This window comes from Centrocercus urophasianus, unplaced genomic scaffold, assembly GCF_019232065.1.
Source record: "Centrocercus urophasianus isolate 14NV4802_14NV808 unplaced genomic scaffold, USGS_Curo_1.0 seq_14, whole genome shotgun sequence".
Taxonomy (NCBI): domain Eukaryota; kingdom Metazoa; phylum Chordata; class Aves; order Galliformes; family Phasianidae; genus Centrocercus; species Centrocercus urophasianus.
The window spans coordinates 32414716-32431541 of record NW_024884586.1 but is presented as its reverse complement, the minus strand read 5'-3'; the positions used below and the strand labels follow the sequence as shown (position 1 = coordinate 32431541).

Genomic DNA, 16826 nt, shown 5'->3' with positions numbered 1-16826 from the left:
TAGGTAAAAGATTATACAATAGAATTACATTGTCTTTCTTTCCACTCTGTTTCCACCTTTGAGGATCTCCATTTTGCATCCATCCGCAGTCTTGCCAAACATAAAAGCAGTCCCCTTTCTAATGTATCAGCATGGAGATCTCTTGATTTTTCACATTTTGAGACAAGAATGTGCATACTTGCTTTTACAAGTTTCATGCCCCTTTTGAAACTTTCTTCATAAACCAGTTTCTTTCTAAACCTGCTGGAATCTTGCCTGGTTTTGGTCTTTGGTCACACAGACATCTTGGCCTGTGATCTGACTCAGCTTCACCAGGTTCCTATTGCAGTTCCAACAGAAAACTGAATTACAGTTCACTTGTGGTGGTACAGCTCTAACCCAAAGAACTGAACAGACCTGGGGCCCATTTTTCTTTCCCATGTAGGATCTCAGGGAAGTCTGTCACCAAACAAAATCATGAAGATTTAGTCAGGAGCACTCTTTCAGTTGAACCAGGCTTTAACCAACACTTAACTCACAATTCCTTGCTGGTGACAGTTTGTGTTCCAGCGAGGTTGTACAATTCAAGTCCCATGGCTCTTACAGGTTCTGTGATACCTCGCTCAGGGAAAAAGAAAATTTAACTAACTATGTATTTTGTCCAAATCCACTCAGGACCCAACTTTAGCTTATAGTATTCTTTCACACTTCCTGCCTTGTGTTGCCGTACTGTTTGTTGTGATAAACCACTTCTTGGTTCTGTTTCGCACAAAATCAGTTCTGTGATCAGGGCAGGGACTGGTTGTTTACATTGTAACTTGGCACCTCCAGACTGCTGATAGCAGCAGGCAACACAAATGTGCACCAGACACTGTGTGTGCCATTTGTCTTAAGTTTGTGGTTAGCAGTGTTCCCGGTCTGCAGACACTAACACCTGGGAGAAACTTACTCACTTGAGCAGCAGGGAAATTATTGCCAATCACTGGAAATTAAAATGTGTCTAGGATTGATTTTTTGTCTTCTTAATCAACTGTGAAGCAGAAATGAAAGACAGACCGTCAGTGGTAAAGTCACATCTGATTTATATGTTTTGCTTCATTTGGTTCCTGGAAGCACATGAATTGCAAAAAATTCTTACAGAAAAGAGCCAATGCAGGGACGTGTTTGCTGTCATCAAAATGCCAAGAGCCTTTTATATAACGTGAAAAATGTGAAACTATACCACCCTGGACAAATAGCAAGCTAATACGGGTGTATACTGCTCTCCCAGGTGGGCTTCTTACACAGATGGAACTGCAGTGTGACTCTAACCCTGAGTCTGTGTGCTCTGTGATAAAAGGAGAGCATCTATTTCTACCCCAGTCTGCCCCTGTGGCAAAGGAGGAAATGTAGAACGGGGCTCTAAGCCTGCTTCCTGGACAAACTGTGAGAAAGTGAGGGCATCTGCTTTCTGTCCAGATCGAGACTTTTGTTCCAGGAACAGACCCATGTTGTCTCTGTATGGGAGGGCAATGGATCTGCTGAAGACAGGCTCCTCAATCCCCAGCAACTCCCGCACATGTCGTGAAATCTCCTGAAATGCAAATATATCAGACCAAAATATCAGAAATTCTCACTTCACATGACATCAGCTTATACCATTTGGTACCAAGGTAGCAAAAAAAGAAACTGAGTTTCTGGATTTTGGAACATTTTCGCACTTAAAGTTGCAACTCAGGAAGGATCTGAAAGCGTGATCCTGGTATGATATTGTAAAAGGAGTGGAGACTTCATGTTTTCCAGAGTTACTGGGGGTGACAGCCTCACAGCAGCTTTCTTTAGTGGCACAAACAGCCTGGCTTTCCTGATTGGACTGGCAGAACAAACAAGTTACAGGTCAATGAGCTGGAGTCTGCCTAATGCAAAAACATTGCTGTTTGCAAAGTTATACTGTTAGTAACTAGGTCTATACATAGAAGAGCTGGAAAAACTAATGAAGCTAGTAAGCCACATTGCTCATTAAGAAAATCAGAGGTGACTGGCTGGCTGAGCCTGCTTGCTGGGACTGTCAGTGAAGAGGCTTGCCATTATTCTTGAAGTCACTTGCAAGGATGTAACCTTCTGATTTGACTGAAGCACTGAAACGCAGTTCACAAGGTTTTATTGGTCTTACACAGCATTTCCTCAGAACCTTCTCCCAGCCTTGCTTTGAGCCTCAAGAGCAGCACACTGCTTTATCTGTGATCAAAATAACACTGGAGTGGTATTTTCAGTGGCTTTGATATACTTTAAAATACCAGTACAGTGGAATTAAAATCAGCAGTAACTTCACTTGATCGTGCTGAGAAGCTCTCATAAAATTTAATGTGTAGTACTTTATCAAACTGCTATTTCTCCTATATTGCAAAACGTTTCTGTGTCATTGAACTGATACTATCATGCTCATTTCTACAGTAACTATCAGGCTTTGGCTGCTATCAGTTTTTTCCTGATATTTCTGGCTGGGAAGCTTGAATGCCCCTGTGTGCAGCATTACAGTGTTACCTTTGCACCTGCTCCAGTACACTCTTACTGAGGTCCCTAGATGGGCCACAGTCAGCTTGGACCTCTGTGAACCTGAATCCCACCCAAGTAGGGTAGAGGTAGAAGACACAAACAAGCAGCAGGATGGAGCATGATTTTGAAGAACATCTAGGTTCTGCTGAACTCTGAGATTATCTTCACTCACCAGCTTTGGAAAAAGATGGTCTAATTTGTAAGCTTGCTGGAGTATGTCAGCTAACACTTACCCTGGCCTGGTTAGTTTCTCCTTCAGTTTCTACAAGAGAAAAAGCAGGTCTTGCAGTTGATTTCTCTAGCCTGTGGCTTAGCTTTTCCCTAGCTGTTAAACAACTACCATATAAAATCCCTATATCCCAATGAGGAGCTGGGGATTAAAAATCATATAAAGAACTTGGTAAAATCATATAAGAACTTTGGTAAGTGCAGATGACTGACTGCAGAGGCTGTCTCTTCTTCAACTAGACATACTCTTGAGAGGTTTCTGTATGAACAAAGCCAGCACTGCAATGTGAAGCCTTCCCCTCTGGAATCAACATTAAAACTCATGGTACTAATAAATATTTTTGGCGGCATATTCAATTTCAAACAAACAGTTAAGATTGCTCAGCCAGAGGGAAGCTTAGAGGTGAAATTGCTTTTTGGTACTCTAGAGTAAAAAAGCAGTGTTCATATGCTATTCACTGGAGCACAAAGATTTTCTCTCTCCCTGGTTATTTGAACTTCCACTTTGTGCCCTCGGAAAGCGACTGTAAATCAAACGTGAAGCAATTGGCTTGGCTCAGTAAGTGCAGCCTCAAATCCCTGTTTCCATTATGGAGAGGAAAGAGGAAATGAAATTTAAGTCAACTTGCTCTGATAACAAAAAGAATCAATGAATCAATTCTAGCAGTACTACAACTGGGTAAATTATCCCATCTAACTTCTGAGAATAACTGCAACTAGGTATCACCTTCCTTTAAAACCAGATGACTTTTCCCATCTGTGATCCAAAAGAGTCTTGTCCTTATTCCCTGAAGAGCTTTGCTCTCCTAAGAAAGAGCTGCAAGCATTTTGGATGTGTTTTATCAGTTCAATTTTCTGTTACATTTCCCTTTAAGGATTATTTGTGTGGTCGGTCTCAATTTCTTAGCCACATAATGAAAATAGGAAGAAAAAGCAGGCCAGTAACTAAAGCCTGAACTAAACTAAACTGAACTGAACTGAACTAAAGGTAGTTCACAACTAAATCAAAACCTGTTTTGTTCCTAGGCTTGTCTTAGATCCACTACCTGACTTTGAGCTGGTGTTTTCCTCTCTGCTCCTTTCATACTGCTACAAGGACCTCATAGGGACGCTGACACTCAACTCTGTTGTTCCAGTCTGAACTCTGCTGTCCTCTGGCTTCTTGTGCCAGGTCTCTGCACATCTATGCTTTGTAGGCTCAGAAGGCTCTGATCACTAGGTATACATGTACCTGCTTTGAACTGCGGGTTGTGTAAAAACCTAGTACCTTTTGATCCCAAATCAGACCTCCTTCTGTTCCTTCTGCATTAGCTGTGTCTCTGATGTGGTTTCTTACAGCAGTAGCTTATATCAGTGGAAAGCAGTTTTATCTAGGTTTCCTCCTACGTGTTATTTTAAGGCTCTTTTTAGTACATAAATATGTTTCTTCTATGGCAAAGGTCTTTATTACCTTTTGTTTGTATTCAAGATACAAAAGTTTGACTTTGCAAGAGACCGGATTTGATTGTCAAAAGGGAGGATGCGTTTAGGGGAAAGCACGTGATTACAACTGAAATCACAGTCAGTAGTGGATGACCGTGATTCAGACAGCAGATCCATTCCTGATTGAAATATCTCTTGGAACTATTCAAACAAATCTAAGCTCATGCTTCTCTAGCTATGACTACTGTTGCACTGGGTACATACTGTTGGGTATCTCAGCACTTATATTCAGTAGTTTTCTTTTTGATGCTGATTTTAAGGTGACGGGTAACTGTAAGCCGCAGCAGTCAAACCACACGTCCCAGGCAAGATAAAGCTAAATCACTATGAATTCCTCTACTTTACACTTTATAAAACATTGGGAACATCTGTGCTGCTTCCGCAGTGTATGTACAGAGTGATGTGTAAAATCTCTTTTAAAAATCCAGATTTCCTTTGGCTAAACCCTGCGTTGGCTGAGTGTTAGTGATATATTGGAAAGTAAACCAAAAAGCAGTAAGGATTAGTGGATCCTTTACTATTTTGATGTTAATCCAAAATTTACAGCCAGTGTCTCTGGTATCTCACACCACTATACAGCTGCTGGTTTCAATAGAACTACAGTATATAGAAAAGAAGTGTGATTTAATGAAGAGTAAACCTGAGTGTGTTTCAAATACTGACCTACTTATGCAACATGTTTAGGTGAGGTTTCTTGTGTTTCCTATTGCCATCCCTAAACGAGGGATAAGAAAATAAAATGAGGAGTAAACGAAAGATCAAGACGCTCTTTTTCATCATGGTCCTAGTGAAAACTAAATGAATTTAAAAGGATACAAAAATTACCTACATATAGTGTAAGTATGAAATGCTGCATCTCTGCACCTTCAGGAATCTTTGGAAGGGCAAGCCACAGCCTTAACCTTAGCTTATCTGTTGGTGGTTTTAAAGAAACAAGGTCTTGAGAGGAAAATAACCAGAAAATTACATGTTCACAAAATGGGGAAGAAGCAGAGACATTTGTGTTCAGCAGAGTATAAACAAGGAAGTAATAATGAGTTGCCCTCCTGCTGCTTGAGAACTGTGGTTTGACTGTTGCAGGTTAAAGCTGCCCAGATTTGCAGATGTTCTACAAATTAAATCAAAGAGATCAGTAAGTGGAAAATTACTGAAAGGAAATTCTGAGGGAGTGCCTATGAAAGACATTTGCATCTTACAAAGCAATTTTCTAGGGTCAGAGGAGTAACACAGGCTAAAAGAAAGACAAGGCATTTCTGATGGGATGATGTTGTCCTGGAATGGCAGCCTGCAGCTCCCAGTCAGCTACAGAGTTACATCTGAAGACCTGAATAACACAGTCATTGGGTTGAGCAAAACCAGTTGCCTGTTTTCAGGCTCACTGCTCACACAAAATCTGTCTGGACAGATGAGTGACAGCCCTGCACCCTGGTGAGCAGGAGAGGCTGGAGCTGGACTCTGACAGACCGAGGCAGCCGCAGCACCGCAGCACACGTGCACCTGCATGTGTCCGAAGTCTGTGATGCCCAGGGCTGGCAGGTTGGAGCAGTTCACCAGGATGAGGCGGCGGCCAGTGATGCCATTGGCTCTGAAGCACTCCTGGGCAGAGAAGCAGAAGGGAAGGTGACGGCAGGTCCATAGCCCTCGGCCATCCCCTGCCAGTGTTGTAGAATCATAAAATCACAGAAAGGCTTGGGTTGGAAGGGACCTCAAAGCCCACCCAGCCCCTGCCATGTGCAAGGCTGCCCAGGGCCCCATCCAGCCTGGCCTTCAGTGTCTCTAGGGATGGGGCACCACAGCTTCTCTGGGTGGCAGCACCAGCGCCTCACCTCCCTCTGAGTAAAGAATTTCCCCAACATCTAACCAAAGACTCCCCTCTGTTCCGTTAAACCCATTCCCCTTTGTTCCATCACGGTGTCCAGGGCCTCCGACCCAGGAAGCGGCAGCCCCGCACCTGGTACTGAGGGAAGCCGAGCCCCGACACCCACTCCGCCACCTCGGCGGTTCCCCAGGCCAGGACTGGGCGGGCGAGCCCCAACCTCGGGCTCGGCCCCATCGGCGGATGCGCGTCCCCCCACTCCCTATTGCCTCGGTAACCGCCACTTCCTGCAGCGCACCCCGCTTTCCCTTCCGCCGGCCCCCCGCCCCCCGCTGGCAGCGCGCCGGCGGCTCTGCGGAACCCGTTCTCGATTGGCTCCGTTGTTGGGGAGGGACACAAAAGCCGCGGTACCCCGCACCGCCCCCTTCCCGCACGCACGCCGCTCGGCTCTTTCCGCCTCTCTCTCCGCTCGGGTGTTTCCGCCGGCGGCGGGCGCAGAGCTTCGGCTTCGCTCGGGTGTTTCCGCCGAGGCGGGCTGCCGCCCCGGGCCCCGCGCCCGCCGGCCCTGCCCTGCCCTGCCCATGTCGGACGTGCTGGCCGTCGCTGCCGGCTCCCGGTTCGAGCCCCCGACTGCCGGGGCGCCGGGCGGCTTCGGCGGCGCCGAACTCTCCTCGGGTACGTGCCGGACTGCGGCGGGCGGGGGGCGGCGTGGAGATGCGGCTTGGGCTGCCGTCGGGCTCCGCGGGGCGGGCGGCAGGCGGGGAGCGCGGGGGTCCTCGTTTGAGCGCTGCCTGCGCGCCTCCTGTCCGCGTGCTTTCCCGATGGAAAGTGACTTCTTTCCCTGCCTTCTGATTGTTAGAAAATGAAGCCGCAGCCCAGAGGACGGAGCCCGAAGAGCAACGGGGTGATGGCTCGGAGCGCAGCGCCTCGCCGTGCGGGTAGGAAAGCGTTCGTGTGTTCTGTGCCCCGCGGGCGTAAGCGGGTCTGCTTTGACCTGTGCGGGAGCGGCCCCTGTGCTGATGGAGAGAAGGGGCTACGGACCGAGCTGTCTGCTTTCGGGCAGTGTGTGCTGGATTCGGTATAGGAGCAGCTGTCCCTGTGGGCTTACGTTTTAAAGCCTATGAAATGACACAGTGTAGCTCATGGCTCACCTGTTCATGCTGCAGAATCGATCAGGTTGCAGTCAACTCCAGAAGGTTTTGTAGTTTGTGGTAAGAACTAATGAGCTTTCGGGAGATGTTCAGGGCGGTTCAGTACTTAAGCACTTGCACTGTGTGGAGGCTGAGCAAACATATTCCTTACGCTGTTTTCTTGACAACGTTTTTGTTCTTCAACTTTTGTCTTCTGCATCAGCCTTCCCCTAATGCTGCTGCCTGGCCACTTTATCAGATGCTGATAGGCCTGTCGTTGCAGCTGGGTGTGTGGAGTTTTACTTTGTTAGAGTACGTGTGTTGCTTGGGACACAGTTTCAGAAATCTGCAAGCTCAGTTTGTCAAAAAGTAGATCACACTATTTGTTAAACATCAGTCTCATTTAAAAAAGAAAAGACAACAGCAAGCGACTCAGTAAAACAGCTGTTTGATGTCATCATAGTTTGATGTGGATCACACTGATATCAGCCTTCTTGAGTCCAAGCGTTTTTTATATCACTCTTTATTATTCTATCCGGTCTTATTCAAGGAATGAATATAGGCTGTGAGCGGAATGGCCAAAGTAGTTGCTGGGTATTCATGGGTGTTACCTGATGAATTTGTGTATGTGGAATCTCCTTTGAAGGGAAGGGGTCCAAAAAGGATGATCCAAGAAGGCTGCTTGATGAGGAATTGCTGAATGCTGTAGATCTGCTTGAAAAGCTTGCTCATGGTGGCATGAGCCGTGTTTGCCCTGTTCTAGTCTTCTGTATACACTCAGTATGGAATATGTTCTGAGTGGAGCTGCAATCTTTTTTAAGCTATTCCACACTAGATTAATAGTCTGATCCGTTGCTAATGAGACTATTTCTCCCATGTGAAAGGATTTTTTTTGTTGTTGTTGACAGTAATTTAGAAAAAAAATCTTCAGCAGAGATAGAATGCCAGGAATGTTTCCTTTCTTGCTCATTCTTTTCCTTGTTTGAACCTTTCTTTTTGTTCTGGAATGTCCCACTCGTCGCAGTGCAGATCTTGGACCTCTTTACTGTTGCTGTCCTGCTGTTGTGTGGTGTACAGCTCTCTTGTCTGTGCAGCATGTCTGAATATGGCAGAGAGACCTGTGTGTTCTCTGTATTTCTTGGGATTTCTGATGGGGAAGGTTGTGGTAGGGCGTTTTCAGGCTGGCTCTCAAAACTGTTCTGAATCCTTTCACTGTGCTAGTTGGCCTCTGATGTCATGTAGTAGTTGGTATAACAGAAGGTATTTTGAGCAGAAAGTTGCTGCTAATTTCTATGCTCACAAACACTGCACTGAGCTTATGCAGTGAATTAGCTGCTGTCTAAAGGACGTTAAATATGGAATGTGTCTTTGAAGTTACTCCTTCTGTCTGGTGTGGAAGATTTTCATGAGAAGACAAGGGCAGAACTCGGGTGCAAAGGGCTCTCTGCAAAGGCGTTGGGCAGGATGCTCAGTGTCTCTGTCCCTCTGAATTCTGGCTGCCTTGGAGTGATCCTTCTCACAGCTGAGCTCTGCTGCTTGTGACCTGAGTATAAGTACTGAATTGTGGTACTTTCTTCCTCTGAGAGGTTGCAGATAGGGTCATCTGTGAGTGCAGACGTGATAGAAGATTCAAAGGAAGACAGTTGCACTTTGGAGGACCAGAAAGTGGCTGAAGCAGAAGAGAAGCTGCCTGACCAAATCCAGTCCACTAAAGAGGTAGGTGGTTGTTTCTGACATCTACAAGAAAGGAAGGAGGTGCAGCAGCATTTCTTCCACCCTACTGCTGTGCTTAATGACTGTGGGACAGGCTTTAAGTGAATCAACTTTCATCTTAACAAAACCCTTATAGTCCTCTATATGTTAGAGGTAGAAGTTCTGACTGACTTTGCAAAATCTCTCTTGTGTACTACTGTAGTCCTTACTTCCTTGCAGTTTCTGGTGTGCCAGGGTTTCAGGGTTCTCACCTTCTGCCTCTTCTCTGGGTCTTCTAGGGATTCCCTTCATGCATGTTTATGGAATAGAAGTGGAAGGCAATCTGCCATCTTTTGTCTCTTTTTTTGAGCAGCCAATTTGCTTGTATTACAAATACAGCTGGGAAAACTTGTGCAAGTGTCACACAGCTCAGGAGCTGTGTATTTTCATATATGGAAAGAGGGCTGGCCCCAGTGAGCCAGATGGACCTTTACCCAGGATGCAGTTGATGTCAGTATGATTGTGCTGCAGTACTGATGCAGACAGAGCTGAAAGGCTCTCCCTAGAGAAGCAGCACTTTGGGAGTGCTTCCTGGGAGCAGTCAGCTGCATCTGCGAGGCTATTTCTTTGCTGAAGGATGGCAGTTAAATCTCAGAAAGATGCAAACGTGCCTGCCCAGAGACTCCTGGGGAGGCTAAGGCATGTGTGATTTGTGACATGAATGCAGTGTGTGACTGCAGAGTGTGTGGTGCAGTGGGGAAAGTAATGCAGCGAGGTGCCTCAGACCAAGATGCTTCTTTCTAGTTCTAACAAAAGCTTCTGCAGGATCTGACTTGACTTCAGCGTTAATTACTACTGAGTTGTTGTAAATCCATCTGAGGACTTTATTACATTATAATCTTTGTGACTGGATGTATGCACTTTGTGCAGGAAGCTCTTGTTCGAATGACCAAGTACCACATACATCAAGGAGCAGGGGATATAGTCATGATTCAGTCAGATCACACTGGTGCTGTGGATATCCTTTCAGCTGAGCTGGAAACTGCAGACCTCCTTGGAGAGCAGAGAAAAGGTGAGGCATGAAAGGACCTAACTTGCTAATTACTCTGTGGCCATTTTTTTAAGTGCCAGTGCCTGCCTTGGCCAGAGAACTGTCTTAGAGGCACTGCTGGTTCCTGTTCACTGCTGGTTCCCACTGGCCTGTGGGCTCCTTGCTAGTGTTGTGAGAAAACTTCATATCTGACTCTAGAATACAAGAGCCTTACTGAAAACAGTGAAGCTATTTACAGTAATTTGGCCAGTAGTAATATGAGCTGATGATCTTTTCCTCTTGCTTCAGCTCAGCCTCCCCCTCTGGCTCCACCTACTACATGGACCACAGGGAAGGTGAAGGAATTCAAAGCCAAGATGGAAAAAGAGAAGAGTGCTAGGATGGTGGTGAAACGAGGCGAAGTGGTGACAGTCCGTGTGCCAACCCATCCTGATGGGAAACGTGTCTGCTGGGAGTTTGCGACAGATGATTATGACATTGGATTTGGAGTCTATTTTGACTGGACCACTGTTACTAGCACTGCCATTACTGTTCAGGTCAGCGAATCCAGTGATGAGGAGGATGAAGAGGAGGAAGAGGAAATTGAAGGTTGGTGCACACTTTAAGAGTTATTTTGTGGTGCTTGTTGCCATGCTGCTAAGAATGTTTGTCAGATGCTGTAATTTCCATCTACTTTGCTTACCCAGTCCACTTATTATCTCTACAGCCCATTGGGGTTTGGTTAGGCTAAAATGGCAGAGTGGTTAGCCCTTCCTGCTTCAGCACTTATCAACGTCTGTCCTCCTCCAAGAGCATTTTTTGAAACCTAATACACTGAAAAATTAAGGAGAAATCACTCTTCCAGCTGATAACAAGCTTTTCTAGCAGAGAAGTTTTTGGTAGTAGGTGATAACCAAAAGGTTCTTTTTTGTTTTCATGTTGTCCCGGTGTATCATTAACTTGTGCTGACTGTCTCTGTACCTGTGAAACTCATATTACCTATTCTGTGGTTTCAGTATCTTTATGACCAGTGCATCTGGGGGTTTTGGTGTCTGAAATCAATCTTGCAAGTTCTCCAAAATGTATAGGTTCATATTTGAGAAATTTATTCTTGGAGTGAATTGAGGATGTACAAACACAGTGAAGCTATAGTGAAGACCTTTTCCACCTTTTCCTTGCTCCATGTCAGTAGCACTGGGCCTCCTTAAGGAGACCTGGTTGTGGCATATATAAGAGGAGTGAACTGTCTTAAGTGAAGTTAAGTCCAGGGAGAATAGGCCAGGCTGGCAGACAAGTATGTACTGTTTCATTAGTATTGCGAAGAGAACTGATCCTCAATGTGTCCTTTTTCTTGCAGTAAGAAAAGTTGAGCTTTGTGGGTAGTATTAGCAGAGGTCAGGGCAGACACTAATGTAATGCTATCATAGGTAGCCCTCGAGATGAAAATGTTTACATTCCTCTGTATTCTGGTCTTATTTAGCTTTTTATGAGCCATCTAGTAGCTTAACTGATGCTATCATGCTTTCCTCCTCTTTCCCATTTAGGACTTGCCCCTGTTGGTGATGTGGAAAGGGGCTCCAAAAGCTCTCTGCGGAACCGCTATGGAGAAATCATGCCTGTGTATCGAAGGGACAGCCATCGGGAGGTGCAGGCAGGCAGCCATGACTACCCGGGCGAGGGCATCTACCTGCTGAAATTTGATAACTCGTACTCTCTCCTCCGCAATAAGACTCTGTTCTTTCATGTCTTTTACACTAGCTGAAGGGGTGGGAAGGGGCAGGGATGGCAGACAGGAGGTGGTGAGCATAGCAGGCTGCCACCCAGCCCTGATACTCCATGATGAGCACTTCTGTGTGACAGAGCAAAGGCACAACTCTGCTAGCGACTCTTCAGACACAACTTGGTTTCTCCCCACGCCCTCCTTTCCAGCTATCCTGGTGGAGAAGAGTGGTTGTGACTGGTTGTTCACAGGCAGCTGTTATTTGTATGAAACTTTGGGAGTCCTGCTCTCTGTAGGTATAGTGTTGGGCCTTCATCATAGCCAGTAAATGCCCAGAGGCCAGGTGCAGCTGGTCTTGGTTTCTTTCCGTTGCAGTGGTACAAAATGAAGTCAAAGTGTTCTTCATCTGTTGCTGTTCTGTAAATCTTCAGGCTCTTCTGCTGTATCTGGATCACTAGAGGGCAGCTATCAGCTGCAGAGAGGCAAAAACATGTCTGGCTTGTCACCAAACCACTGATAAACTTATCACTTACTGCCACTATGTGTCACCAGCTGCCAGCACTTCCTTTGTTCCTATATGTGGGGATGCAGCGTGGCCATGCTACAATAGCCAGCTCCAACCTATGGTACCCATGTGTTAGAGCAAAGTGTGTGGGGCTGGGGAGGGGAGTGCACAAATAGAAGTTCATAGGAAGATTTTCCTGTGGATCAAGAATTAGATATTGCATCTGTAGATTATAGAGATATAAAAATTATGATTAAATCTCCAGTGACCACAAAGTTTTTTTGCTTTTTTTTTTTTCCTGTAATCCAGATGTAAAAACAGAAGAAATGGTTTACTGCTGTATTGAATAAATATGAAAAGGTCGGGATACGACCAAGAAATATATAAGAAGTGTTTCTTTGTAGCAGCATGTTGATTCACTGGCATTGCTGCCAGCTGAATAATAGCATATATAGGAAGGAAGATGCTCCCCAGGGAAGCATAGTTTCTCAGCTGCTATTGCTGTTACAGAGGTGTTGTTGCAAAAGAGCAGAAACTCAAAAGGGGTGGGATTTTCCCAGTCCTTTCTGTAAACCAGAATGAGCAAGTCCAGTGCTAGCCCTGATCATGTGGTGAAGGATAGAGTTCCTTGACATGTTTTAGTGGCTATGATAGCACTTCCTGCTTGAGTATTGGCAGAGTTGAACAAGGATTATGTTAATCCTTCAGAGATGAGTTTTAAATCACATTTATCAGCAACTGTTGTTTATTTTAATACTTAAAATCATGCTCTTTTTAAGAATAGTAATGTGTTTACGCTTTGTTACCTCTTTGCAGACACAGAATGGCTTTTTGCATGGTGATGCTAGTAGAATTCTGAGTTTTAATTTTTAAATCCTCCAGGTAAGGCACCTCTATTTGGTCCATTCCCTTTATTGAGGGGGATTGATGAAGAAAATGATTTTGGGGTAGTTAAGACCAAAGATTTCACTGTACTAGGAAGGCTGTATATTTCCTCTTATGGCTATATTGTAATGCTGTGGAACTTTCTTTATGTTCAAGCTCTTCTTCTAGCTGTGATTACTTATTCGCTGCCCCAGAGCACTTAATAGGTCAAAAAGATGTGTGTGAGAGAGAGATGTTTATAATGGAGCAGCCCAAGCTTGGAGCAGGAAGAAGGAAAACCAGAAAACTGGTTGCTCCATGGGTGAGCAGACAGGAACCAGAGCTGGCCAGGGTAAGGAGCAAGCTGGTGCTATTCTGGGCCTTGAGTTGGAAGCCTTTCTCAAAGGAGAGAGAGGACCTGGCCACAGGAGAACTGCAAAGCTGTCCCTCAAGCAGAGGGAAAGGGCAGCCTTAGGGGGAGGTAGAACAGTAAGACTTGGTATCTGTCATAGTAAAGTGATTTTTAGTTTAGCATCTTGGGGAATGTTGTTTCTTCCTTTTTCCCCCTCCTGGGGAGATGCAGAACCATCTTGTGGTGTATGTACAGCGTTTGAATCAGGCCTGAGCCACTTGCATAGGGCTTCCCCCACTCCCTCCCCCTTTTTTTTTTTTTTTTTTTTTTTTTTTTAACCCTTTGCCCTTGAAGTTCTTTGACAATAAGAAGGTAACCTTTAATTGACCAAAAATGTCAGTGCTGCCCAATGCAATTACTGCCTTTGGTCCTTTCTGATGTAACCTGCAGGGCCCTACGTGCACTTGTTGGCTAATGTATGAGACACTGTGGCACCTGATCCAATTTCTAATTAGGATTTATTTATGATAAAGGGAATTTTGACCTATGCACAGCAATTGTAGAAAATTTATCCTGATCCTCAGTTTCACAGCGTTCTGTGGGATACTGTTATTGCCACTATATAAATGTTTCTCCTATAATGTGGCCTTCCTATTGCTAATTCACAGCCACTTCCCCTCTCATTGTCTGTATTTTGATCATATCCTCATTCAAAATACATATTTTAATCTTGTAAGATGAGAAAAGGACCTGCCTGACTACCAGTTCTGGTCGCTTACTGAAGCAAATAGTATGTGCAAGGTATCAAGGTAACTTGTTAGTGGTTTTAGTGAAGACAGAGTGTCTTGTAGGTGATGATCCTATTGCTCAGTTCTAGCTTTCTGAAATGTGGACCAACCTTTTAATAAGGCTCAGGTCATTTGTTTGGAACTGTCCCCATCTCTTAGTCTCATTGACTTCAGCTTAACAGAAGCATTGAATCAGGCATGTTATCCCAATCTGTATGTGCCTGTCCTGCAAAAACATTACGCCCTTAAACAGACTTGGAACTAAAAGTATCTAGTATCACACATCTAGTAGTGTGTATTATTTCACTGCTTATGCTTTCCAGAAGCATGTGGTATCTCTTATGAACACAAAACAGTTTTTGGTATAGAATGTTTCATATGCAGGAAACAGAAGCTTTACAGTTGCACAGGATAATTACCCTTGGTGTATTCTTTAACTTTTACATCACTTAAGTGTTTCTCAGGTCTTAAAGTATCATTCATTATCTAAGTGACGACTCCTTTTAGGAAGGATCTGTAGTCTTTATTCGTTCTCTGGTAAATCTCCTAGCTTGGATGCAAGGCTAGTGATCAACAGTGGCCACTTGCATTCGGAATTGAACTCATAGTTGTTCAAAGAAGTAATCTCCTTATTTCTTGTGTCCTTTTTTCTGTTATCTGTGTATCCTGGACTTGTATCTGATCCCGCTGTCTGCTGAAGCAGTGATGGAAGCCATTTTTGCTCTAATTGCGAACTTGTGGAGCTAAATGTTGGGTTTAGAAAGAAAAATGAATTTAGAAGGCATTTTCACTTCATTGATTCACAACTTGATTAAGGAATAAGCTGCTTCTACATTTTGTGAAGTTGTTTTGGTTTTTTTTTTTTTTTTTTGCTTTTGTAAAAGCACAGAATTGTTTTCCAGTTTGTTTTGAATATGACTTAGAGACATAAAACAATCCTGTGGCGTAGGATTTGCATAAAAATTGGGTTGTATAATTGTCCATAATAATAGTAACAATCCATCTGTTGGGTATTTTTTAATGTCAAAGCAGGTAATAAGCTATCCATTGTTTTATCTTACTCTTCTCCCTTAGCACTAGTGTAGCAGCAGGAGTTGAAAGTGTACGTGTTTCACTGAGGACTGAGAGTTAAAATTGCTTAAGTCAGGCACCCCTTGTACTGTTTTAATTTGCTAACCAACTCTGGAGGCCCACATTAAAGGTATTGGTGTCAGATATAGGCTATTCCCAAAGTAATATTTGGGACTCATTTAGTAGTTATCTACATTAATACTACCACTAAGCCACTTACATGAACAGTAAGATGAAAGTGTGTGCTTAAGGAGAGAAGGAGCTTAACTAACTGATTTGAGGTACTAAGACAAAATTTGAGTTACTATGCAACAGTCTGAAAGGTTGCCAGATTCCTTTCTTTTTGTTCCTATCCTGTGAACTGTCTCCTTGTAGTTGTGTGCATATAGTCGTGTATTGCCTGCAGTGGGGCCAGTTGTGCTGCTGGACTTGATAGGGTAGACTGGAGGTGACCCTTGTCACGTGTCTAATTGCTGAAAGAGGTACTTGTTCTTGTGAGCTGGAAACTGGGGGTAGAGAATTAATCTCTAAATGAGTTCACTTTGTCCCCACTGCTTGTACCCTTCCTTCTTGTCTCACTACTTGCTAGTATGCTTTGCAGAGGATTTATCACAAGGTGCCTTAGGAGCAAGGAGCATGTCTGAAGTATGAGCCACAGATGTCATTAATCCAGGGGTTTTCTTCTTGTTTCTCTGCCTATTTGAGTAGGGTTGAGGCACTAAGATCATGTAATAAGAGAGTCCTGGTTGGCTGTCCTAGGGATTTAAGTTGTTCATTAGTCTGCCTTGTTGCTGTAAGATGAGTAGTAAAATTGTTAGTTTCCTGGCACACTAACTAAAGTTTTAGAGTGAACATCAAATGTTGGAGTTCAAACACATCTTGCTAGGCCAAGAATTTCCTGTGCAATTATTCCGCATTTGCCTCCAAAGAGTCTCTGGCATTTTATTCTGAAACACTCGTGCTAATGCAGCTGAAGACAGAACATCAGGCTGAATGGATGGATCTGTGGTTTGACAGTAAGGATTATCTGGTTTAAGCCCATCTGGACTGGTGAGTGAAGTCTCTTAGGCATGAAGCTGAATGCTAACCATTAGAGCTAAAGAGGCTTTACTTGACTTTTAAGTTTAGAAGCTGTTCTTGGAAACTAAATAGTTGGAGACGATCTCCCTGTAACTTCCTGAATGCCTGAGTGACTAACTGCTCTCCTCAGAGTGGAGCAATCTGCTCTCAAGTCCCTGCTCCAATCTGCTAGCATAGTCTTTCAGTGGAGAGTATCTTGTAGGTGGTCATATCTTTTTTTTCCAGACATATATTCTTGTAAACTGTGACAGCTGTCTCTAAGTCTTTATTTATGTGACATGAATATATTTGTTGTCCCAGAACGTTGAAATTCATTTGTCTGTACCAACCCATTGCTTTTCATCTCCTCTGAAGAAATTAGTTTTAAAGGGAGGTTACTTCAACAAGATGTGGCACCAAATCTCTTGCTGAAGAGCACATGTGAATATTTATAGTGTGTTTGCTTTCCTTCTAGGCTTGGTTTGTATTGTTTATATTCAATGTGTTGTGGCTGATTTGTAATATTATATTGAAAGTTATTCCCTTTAAATAAACTTTTCACTATGCAATCACAA

The 16826-nt window shown here is 44.1% G+C and overlaps 2 protein-coding genes across 2 annotated transcripts; one reads left to right on the top strand and one right to left on the bottom strand.

The window, feature by feature from the left end:
• Positions 1-37: 37 nt before the first annotated feature.
• SAMD15 (sterile alpha motif domain containing 15) lies at positions 38-6277 on the bottom strand. The gene is made up of 3 exons (XM_042813607.1): positions 6176-6277; positions 5722-5820; positions 38-1552 (listed from the first exon to the last, which is right to left on the bottom strand). Exons 1-3 carry the CDS (start codon positions 6275-6277, stop codon positions 1286-1288), a joined length of 468 nt encoding a protein of 155 aa, XP_042669541.1. The 3' UTR covers positions 38-1285.
• A 344-nt stretch (positions 6278-6621) lies between these two features.
• Positions 6622-16826, top strand: TMED8 (transmembrane p24 trafficking protein family member 8). Its single transcript, XM_042814776.1, has 6 exons — positions 6622-6715; positions 6900-6978; positions 8757-8886; positions 9793-9934; positions 10202-10501; positions 11437-16826. Exons 1-6 carry the CDS (start codon positions 6622-6624, stop codon positions 11652-11654), a joined length of 963 nt encoding a protein of 320 aa, XP_042670710.1. The 3' UTR covers positions 11655-16826.